We start from the raw sequence: 20,996 nt of genomic DNA on the forward strand, positions 1-20,996 counted from the left end.
GACCTTTCATCTTCTCCTTCTCCTCTTCCTCCTTTCCCTACATACACAGGCTACCTCTACTGACACAAGGAGGAATTGAATGCTATTTCTTTTTGATACCAGCAGCTAAAAAACAATACAGTACTGAGTTCTTCTTTCTGTCTGGTGGATAGAGAAATCCTAGGTTCCTATAAACTAGTAATTGGTTCAACTCTGGACAGCACACTGTGGATAGCGATTTCTTCTACGATGCAAACCTATTTGTCCCCTCTGACTCTTCGAAGAAAACCCTAGGAAGGGGAATCTGATCCACCTTGGCGTTATTTCTTAAGGCTGCTTTCATCTCTTCTGTAGTCTTTTATTTGCACTGCATTTCTTTTTCATCCCTATTCAAAATAAAATACAATATCTAACTAAATGTTCTATCTACTTCAGTTTTCTCTTTTTCTTTCTTAAATTTAACTCAGCCATCAGGCTCATAAACCTTATTTCCTTCTACCCTAGCCCTGGAACTAAGTAGAGTATATAGGCAAGGCAGCAATTAATCCCGTCTCCTGAAGTAGAGTTCTTAGCAGAGTCCTTGGCACATAGTGGGACTTTAATAAATGCTTGTTGTTGGAATGAATACAGGAGAGACTGGAACTCACTAGTAGAGTTTTTAATTCTTTGACCCCAGTGGTTAACTAAGTCGTATTTATTGGAAAGCTAGGGCATTTCCTTTCAGAATGCTGCCTCTCTCTCTAGCAGAATCTTTCTCCCGAACAGAAGCAACTTTAAGAAATCTCTTTAACTCCCCTTTCTTGACAAAACCTAGGAAAAGCTCCAGAGGAAGTTTCTTCGTGATAAATTTGAACCACTGCTGAAAACAGATGGGAGCGTGGCTACTAGCGGTCCCTCATTAACCTTAAAGCCTCCGGGATGTGTGAGGGAGTGTATAAAGGTAGCCTAAGAGATTGGAGGCTGGTAGCAGGTGCCAGGGTGTGGCTGCAGTTGTCTCCCTTCTCTCTTCCAGCAGAAGGAGCCACTTCTGTGAAGAGGGAAGAGTGTGAGAGAAAGAGCGAGAGAGAGTGAGACAGAGAATAAAGAGGGGGTGAGAACTGAAGAGAGGGTAGAGAGGGGAGGGAGGGAGAGAGAGAGAGGCTGGAGATTGAGGAGAGAGTCGGTGAAGCTCTCAGCTCATACGCACGCCGCCTCTGTTTGTATACAGTGCGCTTTCCAGTCGGCACCGATCTCTCCTCTTGTGCTCCCGCTTCATTGTTCTCCAAGTCAGAAGCCCCGCAGCAGTGGCAGAGAAAACAGCCTATGCAAAGCTGCGCGCCGGCTGCGGACTTCTTCACAGCCCCAGGTTTACCCAGGGAAAGCCACCGGGAGCCGCGCAGCACGGAGCTGCGCTCCCACACACATCCCAGCCTCCCAGGACTCGTCTCCTCTCTCCTTCCCAGCTATGACTGAGTTGCAGCACTTTGACTGAGCCTCGCTGGGTTATTCCGGGATCATACCCTCCACCCTTTGCCAAAGATCCGGCAAAAGAAGAGGAGGGAAACGTTCTCTCTTTCTCCTCTTCCTCTCTCCTTTAAAGATCTTTCTTTCTTTTTCTTTCTTTCTTTCTTTAAGAAAAGGGTTGAGAGAAGACATATTTTAGTGTAAGGGATCGCCTGGCACCCAGAGCCCTATCTCTGAGAACCCCACCATCCAGATCTTCTCTCCCTCTCTCCTTCCCCGACCCCTTTCCCATCCGGGGTCGCTCCAGTAGGAGAAACGATCATGAACCGTTTGGTGGCCGTCTGGCTCTTGTTGGGTCTGAGTCTCTGCGTCCCTCAATTCACCAAAGGTGAGATGATGGGGTGGGGTGGGGGTTCCGCTAAGGAAAGGGGATGGAGAAAGGGGCCAAAGCTCTTCGTTTTGAGGTGCTGGGAGAAAAGGTAATGCCAGTGTACAAGTGGAAGTGAGGCGGTCCCGTGAGGCTAGGGTAGGCGGGGGCGGGGGCGGCTGCCAGGTCGGCGGGGGGGGGAGGAGGAGGAGAGCCTGATTTCTTGTGATACCAAGGTTGTTGCTGCCTGAGCTTCTCTGTGTGTGTAAGTGCGTGTGGGTATGTGCGTGTGAGTATGCGTGTGCCGTTATCTGGGGATGCGGGGGAAAATGGAAGGGGGAATTGCGCGCCCGGGCAGACCATTTAAAGTGATCCCAAAGTCTGGAGTGAAGTGTGCAGGGCGGGCAGAACAGTGGTGCAGCGGGCTGTAGATCGAGGAAAGGAGGGGGAGATGGGAAGAGAAGGTAACTCACGGGAGCAGGGAGGGATTCTGCAGTTCACTTCACTGAGAGTCTCTGGAGGTGTTCTCCAAAGTGAAGGGGAGGGCAATCGCTGCAAATATGCTCACTGGGCGTAATTAGTCCAGCTTGAGCGGAGTTGGGGGGTGGGGATGAGGCAAAGGGAATGTGTAAGAGTTTAAACGTCAACCAACTGAGTGCATGCGAGGGTTTCAAATCCGCAGAGCTGTCCACCAGCCCCCCTTTTCGTGTGTGTGCGTGTGTGTAATGGGTCCTCGGTTCTTAAATTTCAACTCCATGCTGAGCAGTTTGCAAACGCATTTCCAGACACTTGGAGGTTTGCATATCATTGCTAAAATGAATGGGTCTTGTCAGTGTCTTCCGTAGTCTATCTTAAGTAGGACATGCTCTATCTGAAATATAGAACAAAAATAAAGCTTCTTTACAGAATGATCCCCTGCCCGCATGAACCCCAAATATGACCTGATAGTTTCATCCAGATATTATTGCTAGAAATATACTGACACATTCATATACATAAAGTATGCGTGTTTAATTATATATATATATATATATTTATGTATATATACGTATATACATATAATTATACAGCAATTCATCTCCGTAATCTTATTTAACATTCCTAAAAGTTGCAAGAGCTTGCCTCTGTTATGTTCTCTTGATTTGAGATAAGAAAAAAAAAATGAAGCTTTTTTTTTTTCCCTCCTTCTTGAAATAGAGGGCTTTGAAGCCTGGGAGGCTAGCTCGTCGCCTATCTTTCTGGGAGCACTTTACAGAACAAGTATCGAGGTGTAAAATAAAAGTACGATTGGCTTTCCAGGCTGGTTGGTACTTAAGTTAGTGCTGCAGAAAGATGGGGAGCGGGAAAGGAGGTATTTGGTGGCTGGATAGAGAATATAGAATTGTAAAGAGAGATGGGGAGTGGGAGGTCTCTTTGGGCCCTTGAGAATGAGAAGCGGCATCTCTTGTGCTATTTAGTGGGTAATAAATCTCTAAAGGAGGCTGCTCAAGTATAGAGTTCACCGCAACACAAAACCGGATTAAGATGCTTTGCTTTCATTTTTAAAGTGTTTAGTTAATAACTACTCTAAGATGTGAATCATCGTGAGACTAAATATTTGCATTCCCTTTATTTTAAGGAAAAATGTATTATTGTTGTTTTGCCGATTGACTCTTCTACCCCTTCTCCAAACTACCCTCCTCCCAGCTTGTTTTTGCTGACCAGCTTATTATGGGTTTTCCTGATGAACAGGGTTGCCTACCTACTGACGACTGCCCCCTTCCTCCCTTAAATTAGGCTTTTTTTTTAAGCGTCTCTCTGTGTATGTGTGTATGTGTCTGTGTGTGCAGTACATGAAACAAAGTGTCCCAGTTATCAAGAAGGGTCAGCAACACCATTTAAGGTTACTAAATGGTCGTAATGTGGTTTTCCTGATGAGTACGAGAGAGAGAGAGAGAGAGAGAGAGAGAGAGAGAGAGAGAGAGAGAGAGAGAGAGAGAGAGAGAGAGATTGAGAGAGAGATCCTCGTTTCTTCTATGGAATTTTCCTTTTTTTTTTTTCTGTATGGATGGCCCCCCTGCACTTTGATCCCTTGAAAGAAAGGGAAGGAAAAAATGAATGACTCGTCTCTTTCTTGCTCCCTTCCCCTCCTCCCACATCCCTTCTTCCTCAACACACACCGGTAAACACAGAAAGCGCGGAGACTCATATATACCTACACCCTACCACCACCATCTGTCCCTCTAGTTTGTACTGGGGTGGAGGACAGCGCCCCGGAAGAAGAGAAAGGAGAAGCTATTTGCTAGACCTGCAGCCTCCGCCTCCGCTCTGCTGAGTCCCGTTTTAAGAGGATAGCGCAGCGGTCACTAGACAGGTTCCACTGCCGAGTTTTCTTCCCCTCCTACTACACAAGAGGCAAAGGGTCCGAGGGGCCGCGGGTTCTCCAGACGCCGTCTGAAGCTCTGAGATGTGGTGGAAATCCTTAGTTAGGAATCTCGGGAAGGTTTTTCTTTCTAAGTCCTCCTAAAGGAAGGTCTGGCAGCTGTATACTCCATATTCTTTAGTGCCTTCCTCCTTCTCTGACAGCTGGTGGGTGGTAAGAAGGAAAGGGAGAATGAAGAATGAAATGATCCCATTTTTCAATAGGTCCTTTTAAACTTGCATCACCTGCACTTTATTCACCCACATCCCTAAAGGGTTCAGCACAGACCACTTAAACTTCGAATAAACTCCGTGGCAACCAATGGCAGTGAGATCTTATTGGGTAGCCCAGAAAGATGCAATTGCCTTGGTTCTTCCTTTTTTTTTTTTAAAGGTGGTGTTTCCCTCCATGCAGTCGTCTAATTTAAGTTAATCAAAGCCTATATTCTGTGAGGTTCAGTAACTCTTTTTATTAGTAGTTTTTTTAAATTAAACCAATGGATCAGTCAGATTGAATATTTTATTAGCTCTTAAATTATTCATTGTTATGAGTTGCTCTAAAAAATCCAATAACATTGGTACAGTTGCAGCAAGCACGTGATGCCTTATGCAATCTGTCCCTGTGCCTGCAGTTTGTGCCTGGAGTCTTTAAGTAAAAGACACTATCTGAAGTCTAGACATGTCATAAATACTATGCATCATTGGAATTTTTCGTTTGACTTTTCAAAATTAAAGGCCTTTTCAGCTACTTTCAGTTACTTCTAAATGAGGATGCACAATAAATTTAAAAGTAGTACCACGTTTCTTCCAGTGCATTGTCTTCTTAGAGTTAACCATAGCAAAATCATTCTCAAATGTGAATTTTCAGTATTTTCCTGTGCCTTCTTACATGTCAATGGTTAGATCATCAAATTTCTAAGTACATTAAACTTACACCTTTAAAAGTCAGTACCAATTTTAATTCCCTTGAGTAAAACACTCTCTTTTTTCAATCACCTTCAAATAATAAAACTGAAAGCAATCATTAATTTTAAAGTAAGAGGAGGCTACTGAGTTAATTTGGGACTGTCGCATCAACTTTGTCACATACTAGCAAGCACTATCATAACATACCACACATTTCTAACTGTACTCTGAGACATTATTTTCTAATTATTTCTAACATTTCCCTTTAATTGAAATGTATTCCAATTTAAACTAGAAAAACCATCAAACTTTGTTTCAAAGAGAATAATGGTGTTATTATTAAAATGGTCAGTCATTCCATCTTTTGCCTCAAGGTTAAAACAATTCCCTAGGGGAAGCTAAATTATTGTGCTGATCAATAACGGTTGAATTAAAACAGATGGCTATACTTCCAAATATCCAAATGTCATAGTATATTTTTAAAACTGTCCCTGGTTGAGAACTTCAGGATATTCTTTAAAACATTTTTTTTTCCTCCTGCTCAGCATCAATTTGAAAAATGTGGGAGATCTATTGGTGGTCTCTTATAAAAATCTCTTGTATCAACTGTGCATCTTTAGAAAATGGTTCTTGGTTATTGGTCTACTATTTCCAGCTTTTCAAAGATTTCGCGTATAGGGTAGGCTTTATATTGTATATAATTAAAAACAACAAAAAAATCATCAGAATCAAATGTTAAAGTTCAAGGAAAGCAATTCTGATGCTTTTTGTTAACAAAATATACATACAGGTGTAATTATTGCAAGAATGTTTTATGATGTGAAAGTTGCCTTGAAAACTAGCCAGAATGCAATTGCAGACTTCAGAGTTCAATTTTCACTAGAAGCAAATCAGAAAAAAAAAATATGAAAAATTTTGTAAGCAAATTTTATTAGTTAAGTAGACTCGATGCAATTCTTAAGGCTCCTATTTTGACAATCAGTTTTACTCTTTATGAAGTTAGCCTAGACATACATACATATAAACAGATCATTTGAAGCAACACAAAAATGGCTAAAGTATTATTTAATATTATCAAATTCCTTTTGAAAGAAGATATTAAACATTAAATTACTTGCAACTTAACAGAACTCAGAAATGCTTTCTCTTCCCCTCCCACCCCCGCCCAAGTCTCTTTGAGGGAATTCAGCCTGGGAAGAAACCAAACAGAAATCAGATGTACCATCACCAGTAGGTGTCAGGATAATCAATGGAGATAATTTAGAAAAACATGCTGTGGCAAGAAAGAGGTAAAGTGAACAAATCCTTTCAAATAGTCAAGGATAACATTGTGATCTACTAACCCTAAGGCTTCCTGAGGGGAAAAATTGATATGAATTATAAAGGGCAGGGTTCCCTTTTATTACTGGATATTCTGTTCCATAAATACAATCAGCCTTGCTTGTCACAACGTGAGCACAGATTCCATTGAACATCAAAAATGATCTCATATTCGGTCTTCCTATTCTCATCCAAAGAGTCAAATCATTGGTTTGCTCTATTGAATCCTTAGTCTTCTGATCTGGTGGTAGTATTCTTTTAAGACCCAATTTCTTACTTGGTCATTTTTTCCTACTGTCCATCATCATTGTTACTTGACCTGTGTCATGTATACAGTACTGCACTGTATAACTACTGCCTGGAATCCTTGTATTTTAACTGTCACCATCTAGTACATGGCATATCCATATTAAACAGTTATTTTGTACAAGAAGCCTTCCATATAGGTTCATATCTTATAGATATAGAAATGGAAATATGAATAAATCCACATAGAGCTTTGTATTAACATAGCCAACAATGATTTTTTTCAGATTTTTTTTCTCTTCTTTTTACAACCTACACAATTGGCATTGGTATTTCCCCCAAAATGGAACATAGAAATAAGTAGACTGGGCTATCCATAGCATATTTTCAACACACATGTAAAATTATTTTGAAGAGGTAACATCATTTTTCCCCCTTACTGAATGGCAAAGTTTATGAAGCCTGATGTTACTGAGTTTCTTTTTTCTTTTTTTCTTTTCTTTTTTTTTTGGGGGGGGGGCTAGGCAATTGCCCAGGGTCACACAGGCTAGAAAGTGTTATGTGTCTGAGGTCAGATTTGAACTCAGGGCCTCCTGAACCTAGGGCCCATGCTATATCCACTGTGCCACCTAGCTGCCCTGCAAGTTTCTATAAAATCTGAAAACAAATTTAGTTGAATGGTGTAGATATGTTAAATGATGCAAAATATAAAACCGGGAGCATCAGAATTCAACTTTGAAAGACAGAGACTTAAAATTTTGTCATCTTCTATCTTAGTGAGCCACTAATACTTGACCAAGTACCTTTCTTTACATCAATAACTGTCAGTGACCTGACATCTTTTCCTTGTTTTCCTGGTTTTTAACAAATGACCTTTCTTTCAGATTTGTCTCTGGCATTTGCTGATGTAGCCCTTAAGAATGGTGTAATAGAGACACCATTACACCTTTTCATAAGTTTGGTCAGTTTGTATGTGTGTTGAGATATGATGCTAAGCATTCTATCCTAAGCAAGATTTTTCTGGGTCAAAGTGCTCTTAAAATGAAGTAGATCATCACCCCCATGCCAGAATGTCAAGTAAGACAGCATTCTTTTATAGAAAAGATGTTATTTTCTCACAATTAAAATAATAGATTTGCAGTTTTGTGCATAATCATCTTTTCGTTCTATGCTACTATATTATGAAAATGTTTGTTTTATTTCTTAAGTTTGGAAAAAATTAATGAAATTTTAATTTTTAAAAATTAAAATAATAAAATAATTTCAGCGTACTAGACATTGTAAATTAATTATCACGGTGGAAAAACCTGATGCCATGATGACCCTTCCCCCATCTGTTATTGCAAATGTTAAGTGAGACTTGAAACATGGAGCAGTACAGACCATTTGGGGTCTTATTTGTCTGTAATGGTTAATTAGAAACACATTTGTCTAATATAAAACAAATTACATATAGTAACACCCTACTTATCAGGACCTAATTAGCCAGCAATCTCAACTATTCTGCATACAACCATAAACTTGGAAGTGTACCAAAAGGTATCTAACTAGTCCTCAGATATTCAAGTACATTTGCTTTACTTAGTTCTTCACTTAGAAAGTATTTATTCTTATTTCAATATATCCCCCCCAAAGAAAAATCAATCTTTCCAGTTTATAGAAGAATAGAAGCAGTAGATTACAGGAGGTGAAGTACAGTTAAAGGCACAAATGCTGGCCAAAAAAGGGAAGATTTGACATTAAAGTACGAGATGGAAATAGGACATAAAGAGAAGCAAGGAAGATAGTAGTGCACAGCCATTAAGTAAAGGCTCAAAGAGCCTTACACACATTGGTCTCTAAAGTTTATACTATTTTGCTATTAAGCGTCATTCATGAAGAAACTCCTAAGTAACCAAAAAAAAAGATATTAATCAATTTTGAGAAGGCAGGAAAATAGGTAATTAGTTTCAGGAGGGTTTGCATCCAAAAATGTTTAAAATATAACTACCTGTACTTACCTATATCCACTGGTACTTAAAGGTTTTCAAAGCACTTACACATATTATCTCATTTGAGCCTTATGATGCCATATCAGCACTTATGAGATAGGTGCTATTATTATCCCCATTTTCTAGATCAGGAAATTAAGGCCTGGACAGGTTTCAGTGTCTTTCCCAGAGTCATATAGCAAGTAAATATCTAAGGCAGTATTTGGATTCAAGTCTTCCTTACATGAAATCTGACTCTCTTTCTGCTTCCTCACCTAACTGTAATTATTTTTTTTCAGCTTCAGTGGTCTGAAAAATTTGCCTTCTGTGGAATACTTCCAATTATAGAAAAAAATGACATGATATTTTAAAATTAATATATTAATTGTTTTAATGGACTTAATTCTAATAAATCTCTGATACTTGAGACATTCACATATATCAAATGTATTATACTTAAAAAGAAAATATCACAAGAGAGTTGAATTGTTCTTTGTCAAGTTCCATTTTAACTTCTTGAAGACATATATGCGTGGTGTTATTTTTCCTCCTATTATGGACTATTTGTTATGGCAATGATCATCATTGGCATTACAAATAGTTAATATAATATGTGAAGTTGAGGGGGAGGATTTGAAACTAAGTATGAGATGAAGATTTTCATCCTAACACAGTGTCAAATTCTGAGTTCAATGTCACTTGTAGCTATGCGGAACTTAGTTTGGGGTTTTCTAATTTTCTAAGGAAGACATCGTCAAACCCACTGAGCTCTCTTAAGAATAATTGAGTTTCAGAAATTAAAAGTTCAACAGTTTAATTTGAATGAGAAATTTCTCCTTCTTCTTGCTTTCATAGCACTTTACCTGCACTTCTCCCATAACACATCCAATTCTGCTGAGCATTTTATTGAATTGTGAATATATTTTACATCTACTCAATTGTAAACTTCTTGAAGGCAGCATAAGTGTTTTCCTTATCTCTTTCTAGTATGTAGAGCCAAATATATTGCCTTACCCACAAAAGGTTAGGAATAGATGCTTGTAGTTTGGTCTTACTCAGTTGTGTCATCCATATTCCTATATCACCAAGTATTCCAAATTTTCTGTACTTGGTATTTCTTTTTATTTTGGGCATATTAGGTTAGAGTAATATTTATTGAACTGTGTCAGTGTAGCATAATGTATGGAGACTGGGCTTGGACTCATGAACTAGATTCATGTATGGATTTTTGATAGATGTTGTACTTATTGTGTGACTATTGACAAGCCACTTAACCATTGGTTTCATTTTCCCAGTCAACTCTTTCTAACAGCAATTGTCCATTCAAGGAAGGAGGAGAGGGAGAGAAGGGAGGAATTTCTGAAAAGTCATATTATAAGCCAAACACTGTGTATAAAGTCAAGTGAGTCCTTACCCTAGAGGAGCTTACATTCTCAGAATACAACAAATACAAGTTAGTGTGGCCATGGAACAGTGTTTTGTTTGGGAAGTAATAAAGATTGTGAGTTATACCCCTAACAAAAGAATATGCTAATATTGATTTTATTAATCTTCACAAACAAAACATATGAAACAGAGAGGGAGTATGTGGGAGGCTGTACGGCAAAGAGCAAATTGTTGTTTGGGCTATAAGCATGATCTGGAGTGTGATACCAGATAGATTTGATGGGTCTTGTGTTTTTATAATAGCTGCCTAGCCAATCAGGAAAACACATTGTTCTAGAGCTAAATGAATTATCACCCAAGACAAGAAATCAACACCCAGATCAATAATGTTGAGATGATTGGTGAGGGTAAGCATGAAAAAAGAGTGTGAAGCAGAGTCAAAATGACATTGATGAAAGGACAAGACCACCCATAGTTGATGACAAAAGCAGGAGTGCACAAAGCTTTTCTATTGTTCAGCTAACCTCTCCATGCAAATTTATAATAGACTCATATCCTCCTGTAGTCTTTTCTCCTCATAGTCACTTCAAGGGCACTTTTTTTTCTCTTTTTTCTGACTCAACCCTATCTTCTAACCACAATTTCCTGCCAGACGGGTTCATTCCTAGTCTATTTTTCATTGCTTTCATGACATAGAGTAGCTTCACTCCAACTAAAAGTGGGCTTCTTTAAATTGCCTTTATTAAGACCATATGTTCTTTTCCCCATATTACAAAACAGATTGAAGGAAATATTCAGCTCTCAACAATTTTTGCTTATGGGAGAGAGTAATAGCACGGATAAGTGTAATCCACAGACACTACCCAAACTCTATTTCAGCCAATAGCTTGAACTCCTTTTCTTACTAAGACTTCTTAAAAGCTGTTCACAAAAAAAGAAAGACAACTTCTAAAATTAATCTCTACTTTTTTCTCACTTTATGTCCCTTGACATATTGTTGTACAATGAGGAAAAGAAAGGCAGAGGAAAGAGAAAAGGAAATCTAAACTGGCAATCAACAAATTCAGATGAATTGGAATGGATGAAGATCATACATTCTACATATTAAAGTGGACCATTTCTGAAGGAAACAATAAAAAGAAAAGATTTTTAGAAATTTCCTTATTCTTTGAATGTCTGAATTGCCATAGTAAAGAATATTTTCCTTTTTATTATCTGGCAATTAAACGTAACTCTTCCCCCAACTCCCACTGATATAGTATGCCAAGCTGCTGTATAGCATTTTTTACTACAGATAGAATTCCTTGGATTGGAAATTCCAGCATGGTTTTAGCTGCAGTATTACTTTAACATAAAAAGTAGCTCACAGAGTAGCTTCATAAACTTAAGCAATTTCTTTATCACTTATTGTATATGTTTCTTGCAGTCTGCCATAATATGAACCTACTTTCAACATAATTTTTACTAAATCAAAGAGGGAAAAAAAAAACACCATCAAAAGACAAGATAAAGGTAAATACACTTCAGCCTCTGGAGTCTCTTCTAGCACTAAATCTATTCTTAATAAAGGCAATATATTAAATGATTTATACATTTAGTAAGGATTATTGGTAAGTAATTTAAAAATAAAAAACCCTGCAAACAATGTCTTCTTTTGTTAGAGTCAAAGTTTATAATGTCCTTATTAACTTTAACTCTGATCCAAAAATGATACATGTTCAGGCTTCATTCAATTTCTTCTCCATTTTCCCCCTAGTGCCAGTTCCATAAGTCCACAGATCACAGCCGTTAAATTGATTAAAGTCGTTAATCTAGGAAAGTCACTGTGTATTTAGCCTTAAGTAAAGCTAGCTCTGGGTGTTAATGACTGAAATGTGATCCCATTTCTTTGTCTCAAAGTAGGGAACAATACTTTAGCCTTGTTAAATGTATAGGAGTATTATGAAGAATGATGGATATACATACATTTCTGCAAAATAATTGTTAAAATTTAAAGAAAAAATGTGATGCTTTACAATAGCCAATATTCACTCTCCAGTGAAATATAAAATGGTGCTCTGGAGATTTAAATAACTTGCTAATGGGAATAACAAGGACAAAAAATAGGGGCCTCTTTGGTGGTTCTTTACATCATTTACTTGGGAATTTTGTTTTTCATGTTGTTGAGTTGATCATTTCTCCTATTTGGTTTTAATTTTGCACCATTAGCTTGTACATGAAATTCCTTTGAATTTTGATGTGAGTTCCTATTATCAATGTTAAGTAGCATAATTTAATTTTAAAATTTCTATTAGTACATAAATATCTGACTTTTCTCAACAGCATATCCAGTTTGTAGGAAAGTTTTTAAGATAACATTTAATTCATTCTACATTCAATGCCACTTTTTAGTGATTCTGGATAAATACATTACATGTAGACAAGAAATGTACAGATCAAATGAGCTCAGTCCTTGTACTGTCATCTGGAGGAATAAATGTTCAGGTTTATTTTGAACTAAAGCTTCCTTAAAATATGCGTTTTGAGTTTTAGTCTTCATTAAATATTATATTATAGAAGCACAAAAATTATAAAATACTCTGAAATTATTATTCTAATTAACTTCTTAACCCAGCCACCTTCCTAGTTCAGGCCCTTATCACTTCTCACCTAGATTGTTACCATAGCCTTTTAATTCTGTGTCTTAAATCTCTCGGCTCTTCAATGATCATGTATGTCTGTGTGTGCATGTTTGTGTCCTAGCAATGTGTTTCCTTGGTGTAGAGGGATGGTGAGATTTTTTTGTATTTTCTCTCTCCTACCATTCTCAAATTTAGGATGCAACTTTAATGTAATGCAACATATTATTGTAATGGCTAGTATGCTGTATTTAGAGTCAGGATAACCTGGGGTTCTGTCTCAAATGTATCAGTAGCAGCAGTAGCAGCAGCAGCAGCAGCAGTAGTAGTTGTTCTTGTATTTATATCACACTTTATAATTATCAAAGTCCTTTATTTATGTGACCCTAAGCAAGTCATTTAACCTCATGAAGCCTCAGTTTCCTCATTTCTTCATCTATAAATTGGGGTGGGGTAATAATAGCATGTGTCACCCAAAGTGGTTGAGAGGAACAAATGAAACAATGTATTGATGGTACTAAATAGCTATCCACTAGCATTTTATTATCATTTGTACAATGCTATTATTCTCATGCATGTGGCACCTGTAAGCCTATTTATAAGGAGGCTTTTGAAAAATTGCTGCTGAATGGGAGAATATGTACAGACAGGTCTGCTATGAGCAAGGAGCTCTATCCTGCTCCACACTGGATGTATCCCAATCTGTTTTCTCTCTGTTTCATGGCTTCAGTAGGGACAGGGAATAATGATACCACATAGTAGTATGCAGGACCTATGCATGTGAGGAAATTGGAGCATCCTGGGTGGAGAGGCTTTTGATAGGTAGTAAAATTTTACATATAGAGAAAATTGGACCATTTTTCGCAGTATGAAAAATGCATAAGATGAATATGGGGGGGACCCTTTGCTTTCTGGAGAAAATGTAATTTTGCTCAATGTTAATGAATTCTTTCTCTTCAAATTTGCGCTTTCAAATATTTATAAACTAGATGCTCTTTAGTTCCTTACATGTCCAAGTTACACAATTTTTTTCCTTTTAATCTTTTCCTTTAAGTCTTTCCCTACATCCTTTGGGGGTGTTTTCTTTTGACTCCTTCTAACTTGTCTATACAACTGTACTACAAAACTGCTATAAACTGAGCAGCAAATTTCAAGGATTCTCTACCCAGAATTGTCACCCAGATTAGAGTAGACATTTCTGGCTCTGGATCGCAGTCACATTTATAATTTTCTGTCTACCATCTCTGCTAGGTATCTTGGACTATTGGTTCCCTTCCCTCCAATAACTGGATATCAATTGCATGTTTGTTTTTCTTCCATAACTATTTTGGTTTGTATTTTTCCAGTCACTTGCATTATTTTACTCACTTCCATCTGTATTTACAATCATTACTGTTACTATTATTAGATGGGGTTTGCTCTGCCTACAATTCTTAGAATAATTTATCATTGCCTGCAGATTACATTAATGTGCTTTTTACTTCTATTTTTAGGTTCTTAATATATCTGTTAGGTAATAGAATACTATATCCAATTTCTTTCAGTATATCCCTAGAGAACTTTACCCAACTTTACAATTTTTTTTTGTCTTTTTGGTCTTTTAAATTATCTTCTGGTCCCTTGGCAAAACAAGGAGAAAAGCTCATCTGAATTAATGTAACAATAAAGAAATGGGGAAATGTCAAATTAGATCTCCAATTGTGTAAACCTTTCCCTGGTTGGAAAATAAGTAGCTTTAAGAAGTGCATTACCTCTTTCAGAATACAGGGGTACTATTTTTTTTAGTACTTATGATCTAGGGAAATCAAAATCAATGAACCGATTTTTTTTAAAAGAAGTGAGTATTCTACTTGCAACCTACCATGGAACTCAGTAAATAAATACCTGGGTGGACTGCATACTGAATTAATCTTCCAAAAGTAGGAAGTTTACCTATAGAGTATAAGGAGAATGTGACTTATTTTTATCTCATTGCGTCAAAGAACAATAAAGTAGTAATTACTGTGTGTAAAAGATAAGCAACGAGCTTTAGAACAGCACATTAATTATGTATGGGAAGAGAGTGGTGTTCCCCAAAAGGGGGGCCCAGGGTGCACGTGGGAAAGGTTTTGAAACCAAAAAGCTATTCACAGCTGCAAGTTGTCAGGTGAAATGGCTGCAGGTGCCTCTTTGATCTTCTAATTGCCCCAGCACCTCATCTAGCACCCCCATAGGCTCCACCATAGCTAATTTCCCTCTAACTATAATGGCTTTTCTACCTCCTCTCATGCCCACACACCTGGATGATCACATAAGTATTTGGCAGAGGGAAAGAGGAGCACCTGGGAGTTTTGTCTGCCCCAGGAGCTAAAAGCCCTATTTAGAGTTCCTTGCGCAGTGACATTCTGTAAGGCACGCCAAGATGCTGCTTATTTTCCTTTGGGCCACTATTTCTGTCTTTCTTAAATGTCTCACTTGCTTTAAAATAGTCTGTATGGTTGTGTTCTCAGTAAATTGTGTGATTTCCACTTCTAGTCTGTGAAAGCCCTGAAATCAGAAGCTGTTTTTCCTAGAAGTTAATGTTGGAAGAGGGTCATTTAAAGTCGTTCCCTGAGAATTGTCCTATTTTCTTTCTTTTATACTCTGTTCTACTGAGAAAGGAATCCCTTATCATTACCTGTAGCTCTATTTTTTTCCCTAAATTCTGTTTGGAATTTTGCATCAGAATCATATGAATTTTAGTAGAGAAACTACTAAGATTCTAAGATTTTCGTTTTCTTTCTTTTTGTTTTTTTTTAAAGAAAAATAAATATTCCTTGAGAAAACAAGAAGCTTCATAAGCAGCACATTCCCAAAGGAAGTCACATTCACCAAAAGTGATCATAAGGCAGACTTTTGATGTTTGACCAATGATCAAATGAATAAGGTTCCCACTTATGAATTGAATAGGGATTTACAGACATTAATTTTCCTTTTTGTATCTATTTTTTTAATTTTTAAATTTTGAAATTTTTCCAACTAAAGAAATCTATGTTCTCTCCATGGAAATAAAGAGAAAAAAACTCATAATAAATCCATAATAATGCAAAACAAATTCCCACATTGGACATGTATTTTTTTTTAAATCAGACATTAGTTTCCAATGTAGTAAGATGATTATTCTGAAGGCATATTCCAAAGGATGAATCCAATTTTGCAATCATATTTAGGGAGTTATGCCAGACTTTTAATAGAGTAGGATAAATGGTGAAACATACTAGAACCTGGAAGTCAATTAATATATTTTTCCTATCAAAACCATTTCTAGATTCCTTTAAATACTCTTATGGGCAAGTCCTTTTCTTCTTTTTCTTCTTCCCTATTATACATATTACGCTTAATATGGAAGAAAAAGTTACTTCTTAAAATAGAATGATCATTTTCACTGCTAAAAGGCTTTTATTGCATATATACTCCCCCCTTATTGTGTACTTTGCAATTGTTTGTAATTTAAGGGAAAGACTTTATAAATACGAGAAATATAGCTGTTAGACATATCTCTCCAGAGGGAACTTGGATGCTGACCCAATACTTTTAAATTACATTCTTTGTTTGGATGCCATTTTTTTGAAGTTCATACATAGATGTTTTTTCTTTGTTGTTTTAATGGTTCTTGAACAATGTGACATTTTTAAAAAATAAAATAGTTTTGTCTATATGTAGGAGCATGCAAGCATTGATTTGACATCTTGACATTTTCTTTTATTTAATTTTATTTATTTTATTAAGTTTTATTTATCTTTCTGTTTGGTGAATTTGTATCATACTGCTCTCTCACCTATGGCTTCTTCTGAAAGTGCCAAATTCTTTTTTTCTCTTGAAAGTCCATATATTTTCATTGAATATTAAACTACTGTATATAACATATTGTTTTAGAAGAAATCTGATATACTTTCACAAAAAAAATCATATTCAAGGCATAATTTGATTTCCCATAAATAAGGAATAATGTTCATGACTTGTACAATTTTCACTTGGCATATAAAGGTCTTCTTTCTTGTTTAATGGTAAAATGTATTGCTTACTATTGATAGTCTGATGTTTTATCACAATGTTTCTTAAGTTGAAGTGAGGATTTCTCTGTGCTAGAGTTCAGTGAATTATAGCAATCTGTACTTTGTCCTCATTTCAATAGTTCTAGATAATATTTTGCATATTTTCTTGAAATATGGTATTCAGAAATGTGTTTACCATGTATTTCTGAGAGAGCTATTTAGATTCTCTTTGATAATTTTAGATTCATAGTGTTTTTTTTCCTTTGCTTGTATAGAATTTAAATATTACAATCTACAATATCATTTTAAATTTTATTTTTGTCCATTTTTTCTTCCACCTTTCTATTTTTGAATTCCAAATGTACCATTCTCTTTTCAGCAAGACTTTTATTTTTAAAAAAATATGCATTTTCCCCTTATTGTATTTTGACTTCTCTTTTTAGAACTCTATACCCTAACTTTTCTGTTTGTTTTAATTCTTCTCTTGGTCTTCTAAAGCATTCTAGAGACTCTGCTCTTGTTCTTTTTTCATTTGTATCAGATCTTGTGCTTATTTTATCTTTGTTTTTTATCAGAAGTTATCAAATTGATTTCTTTAATGCTAAAGCATTCATTTTATTGTATCCTCTTTTTTTTTATCCTCTAACAGGTTTCTACCCTTTTGAGTTCTTAGTTATATTTTAAATATCTAACTCTATTTGACATATTGTTTGCTATCTTAAGATAGTATAATGGACCTGAGTTTATCTAAGATATGTCACCCGGCCATCTTAGGGAAAGTCCTCCTTTCCATTGTGTTCTTGTTGTCCTTTGGTTTATTTGATGCCTTCTTTTTATATACTGAGTGGGAGGTAGGCTATCCAATGAATCTCTCACTCTTCTTTCTATATGCCTCTTCTCTTCTGTTCCAGATAATATGAGAGTGGGCCCCAGTACTTCCGGCCCCTCTCCAAACAAAAGTTGCTTATTCTGTTCCATCTCAATCCTGGGATTACTCTAATTCATGAACATGAGTGGTGGAACAGTCTATATAACTCCCAAAAGAGACTATAAGAGGTAATAACAGATATTATTATAGCTTCATAGAATGCAGGGTATGGGACATGTAGTTCAATGTGAAATTTGTTGTCAGAATAGTGTAGTAGAAATAGGACTGTACTTTAAACCAAAAGTTGTGTGTTTGAAGAGCAGATCTGCCACTTCCTAAGTTATTAATTTTGGGATATCTGAGCCTCATGTTCCCCATCCCTAAAACAGAGATAATAATTCTTTTCCTATATATCTTGTAGTATTTTTGTGAGTTTGTATGTAAGTTCTTAGAATTATATAAAAAGAGGTTTTTGGACTGGCAGACCCATTTCTATTTCTAATGCATTGCCATCTGTAACTAAAATTAGCGCTGCTTACCAAGGTGATTCCTCATCATAATTAAGTCTATAAAGCTCTGTACATAGTATGAGAAATAATATCTGACTGTGTTAATTCATTAATTAAATATTCATTTTGGAAATTGCTTCCCTAATATATGGTGTCAATATTTTCTAAAAGAAAATCAGGTAACACTTATTTCTTTCATAGTTGCTTGAGCCTTCTATTATATAAGTTTAGATCCAGTGTACAATGCACTTACTCCAAATGTTCCAAATGCATACATTTGCTATGCACCACTATAGACACAAGATCTTCAACATAAAAAGACCAACGCGTCCATTTTCTTGATTAATCGTGGTGCTATTTCAGCCTGTGGAAACAGTACAGAACATGGAGTTAGGAGAAACCAGGCCAGATTCTGTCACTGACACTTAAGAGCTTTGTGACCGTGGGTAAGATAGTTATCTTATTTTAACATTGTTTGCTTTACCTGTAAATCATGAATAATATGTTTGCTATCTACTCAGAGTGTAGTTGTGAGTAAAATGTCACATAAACAATGGAGAACTGTATATATGTTAGCAATTACTTACATTTATTAAGATAACTTCGAAGATTATTTATTTGAAAGTGTCTTATACAGTTGGATATAGATTGGTTCTAACAAAACAATGAAAGCAAAGCATATGACTATTTCATGATTGTTAGATGGGTGGATGACTCCGTAAAGGAAACTTACCAATTTGGAAATAAGGAGAGTTATATCCATATTCATGATGCTTTTCTCAATTATTTCCTATTTTTTTTTAGACTACATAATGTAATTCTTTCTTAGATACACCTGATTTTCAACACTCAAAGCACTTTCTCATACCAAAAGCATTTAATGTCACATAAGATTTATGTGCTTATGAGAAGAATTGCTTAGTTGTAACATCATACTGGCAGGAATAACACTGGAGAATTAACTGATACTGAGTTTTCCAAAGAAGAATAAATTTTATTTAAATCATTTTGTGTTGGACATATTGATGATATATGATCACATGCAGTATATCATCATATAATACTTCCTCTAGAATAATATGTCCTCTGTCTCCATCCCATAAAGTCTTGGTTCTATATAGCACGGACATAAGCAGGTGACTCAAGCTTTTCATAGTACATGCTGATGGAGCACAAGTATTGGATGATTCTACAAATTGAAAATGCCTTGTAAATGAAGTGGTGATAAATTTTATACCTGTCAATCAAGGACCTAGCTGGCTCAATTTGGAGGTCATCACAAAGTTGACCCTACTAACATAGTTCCTCTGAAAGAATGTGTATTAAGTTATAGAGTTACAATGTCTATGACGGTAGAGATTATTTACACTAAAAAAATTACAGATCCTTGAAGTTCCTTGAAGTTTTGAAAGAAATATTTAAGTTTTAACTTTGGCATGCATCTTTCTGTTAGAATAGGAAGAAGATGAATAATTTCCAAGAGAATTTTTGTTCCTTTCTCCATGATTTTGCATATGTAGAACATGCCTCTACTACTCATACTCAATTGTCAAGGAATATTTTTGCAATTTTTAACCTTTCCCTCTGAGATTATTGTTAACTTTCCCTGTATATATCTTGTGCATATGGAATTGTTTGCATATTGTGTTCTCCATTATGAGGTTTTTGGGAGCAAGGGCTATTTTCCCCTTTCTTTGTATCCTCATTCCTTAACCAAATGCTTGGGATATAATAAATATTTAGTAAATGCTAATTAGCTTGACTTTTTCTTTTCATGGACTTTAAAAATATGGAAACAGAGATTCACACTCAGTAAGTAGATCAGTGGTGGTTATGGTGCATAGGCAGGCATTTGACACTTCATAAAGAGTCCATAACTCTGGACTCATTGGGAATTTCATATTGTGAGTCTCTTGCTTAGGATTTTTGTGGAAGCAACTGTCCTTCATCTCGGAATACCTGGAGCATGATTGACAAGAACAAACAACTTACATAATTTTAGAGAAATATTGGCACATGAAAGTATGGCACCAACTTACTCATTCCACACCCTTGATGATGTAGACAGAACTGTAAGAACCTTCTTTCCCATGGCAAATTTAAAACAGTGTATTCCTGAAATCCAGAGTTGCAATAAGAACTCCTTAGAAACAATGTCATAAATGGTGGTTAGACTAAGTAGAAACAGTACTGTTAAAGATACCTGAAGTATATCTAAGATCCAAACCATTTACTTACTTATAAATGTATCCTGGAACACATCCTTTCAGCAAGTTGAAAACTGCTTAAGTTTGTATTTTAGTCTTCTCAGCCAAAAGATATATATATATATATATATATATATATATATATATATATATATATATATATATATATATATATATATATATATATATATATATATGTACTTGTAGAAACTCCACTTTCAAAATGGCTGAAGTAATCAGGAATATTTTCCTGTGATGCTATATAAAAGTATTATTTAGGAAGTAGATAAAGGAAACAGATAAAATTTCTTGTTATTAACAGTAAAATGCATTATACAAAGGCAATAGTAACTAGAACTGATGAATCTCTGAGGAATTGAGTTCATATGGAGGTGGCCCTTTTGAGATTAAGTATTTTTGAAACTCAAATACACATAAATAGAAAGAGAAGATAAATATTTAGCTAAAAATCTATCTTCAGGAGTATTGAAAAAATTTTTTGATTGTATGAAGTAGTTTTCTGTATTTTCGTCAAAATTTAAAAAAAAAACCTTTGAAATATTTGCAAATGTTGAAAAAAAGCTACATAATCTATTTAGATTTGGGATTTTCAGTTTGCTGATTTTATTTTGAATGGAGCATATTATCAAATGCATGAATTAACTTTATAGAATCATGATTGGAATGTTAAAATTAATTATTTTGGAATAATAAATAAATAATAATCCAACCTTGGAATGGGAGCATGAACTGAAAATTTGAAT

The 20,996-nt window shown here is 35.9% G+C and overlaps 1 protein-coding gene across 1 annotated transcript in view; it reads left to right on the top strand.

Annotated features, from left to right (window-relative positions):
- The first annotated feature begins 729 nt into the window (after positions 1–729).
- The window catches only part of EDIL3 (EGF like and discoidin domains 3), a 579,426-nt gene continuing 559,159 nt past the window's right edge, over positions 730–20,996 (top strand). Inside the window, 1 exon segment of the mRNA XM_021007989.2 lies at positions 730–1,810. Coding sequence (XP_020863648.1) covers positions 1,744–1,810 — 67 coding nt within the window. The 5' untranslated portion in view covers positions 730–1,743.

This window comes from Phascolarctos cinereus, unplaced genomic scaffold (genome assembly GCF_003287225.1).
Source record: "Phascolarctos cinereus isolate Bilbo 61053 unplaced genomic scaffold, phaCin_HiC Scaffold_4;HRSCAF=312, whole genome shotgun sequence".
Taxonomy (NCBI): Eukaryota; Metazoa; Chordata; class Mammalia; order Diprotodontia; family Phascolarctidae; genus Phascolarctos; species Phascolarctos cinereus.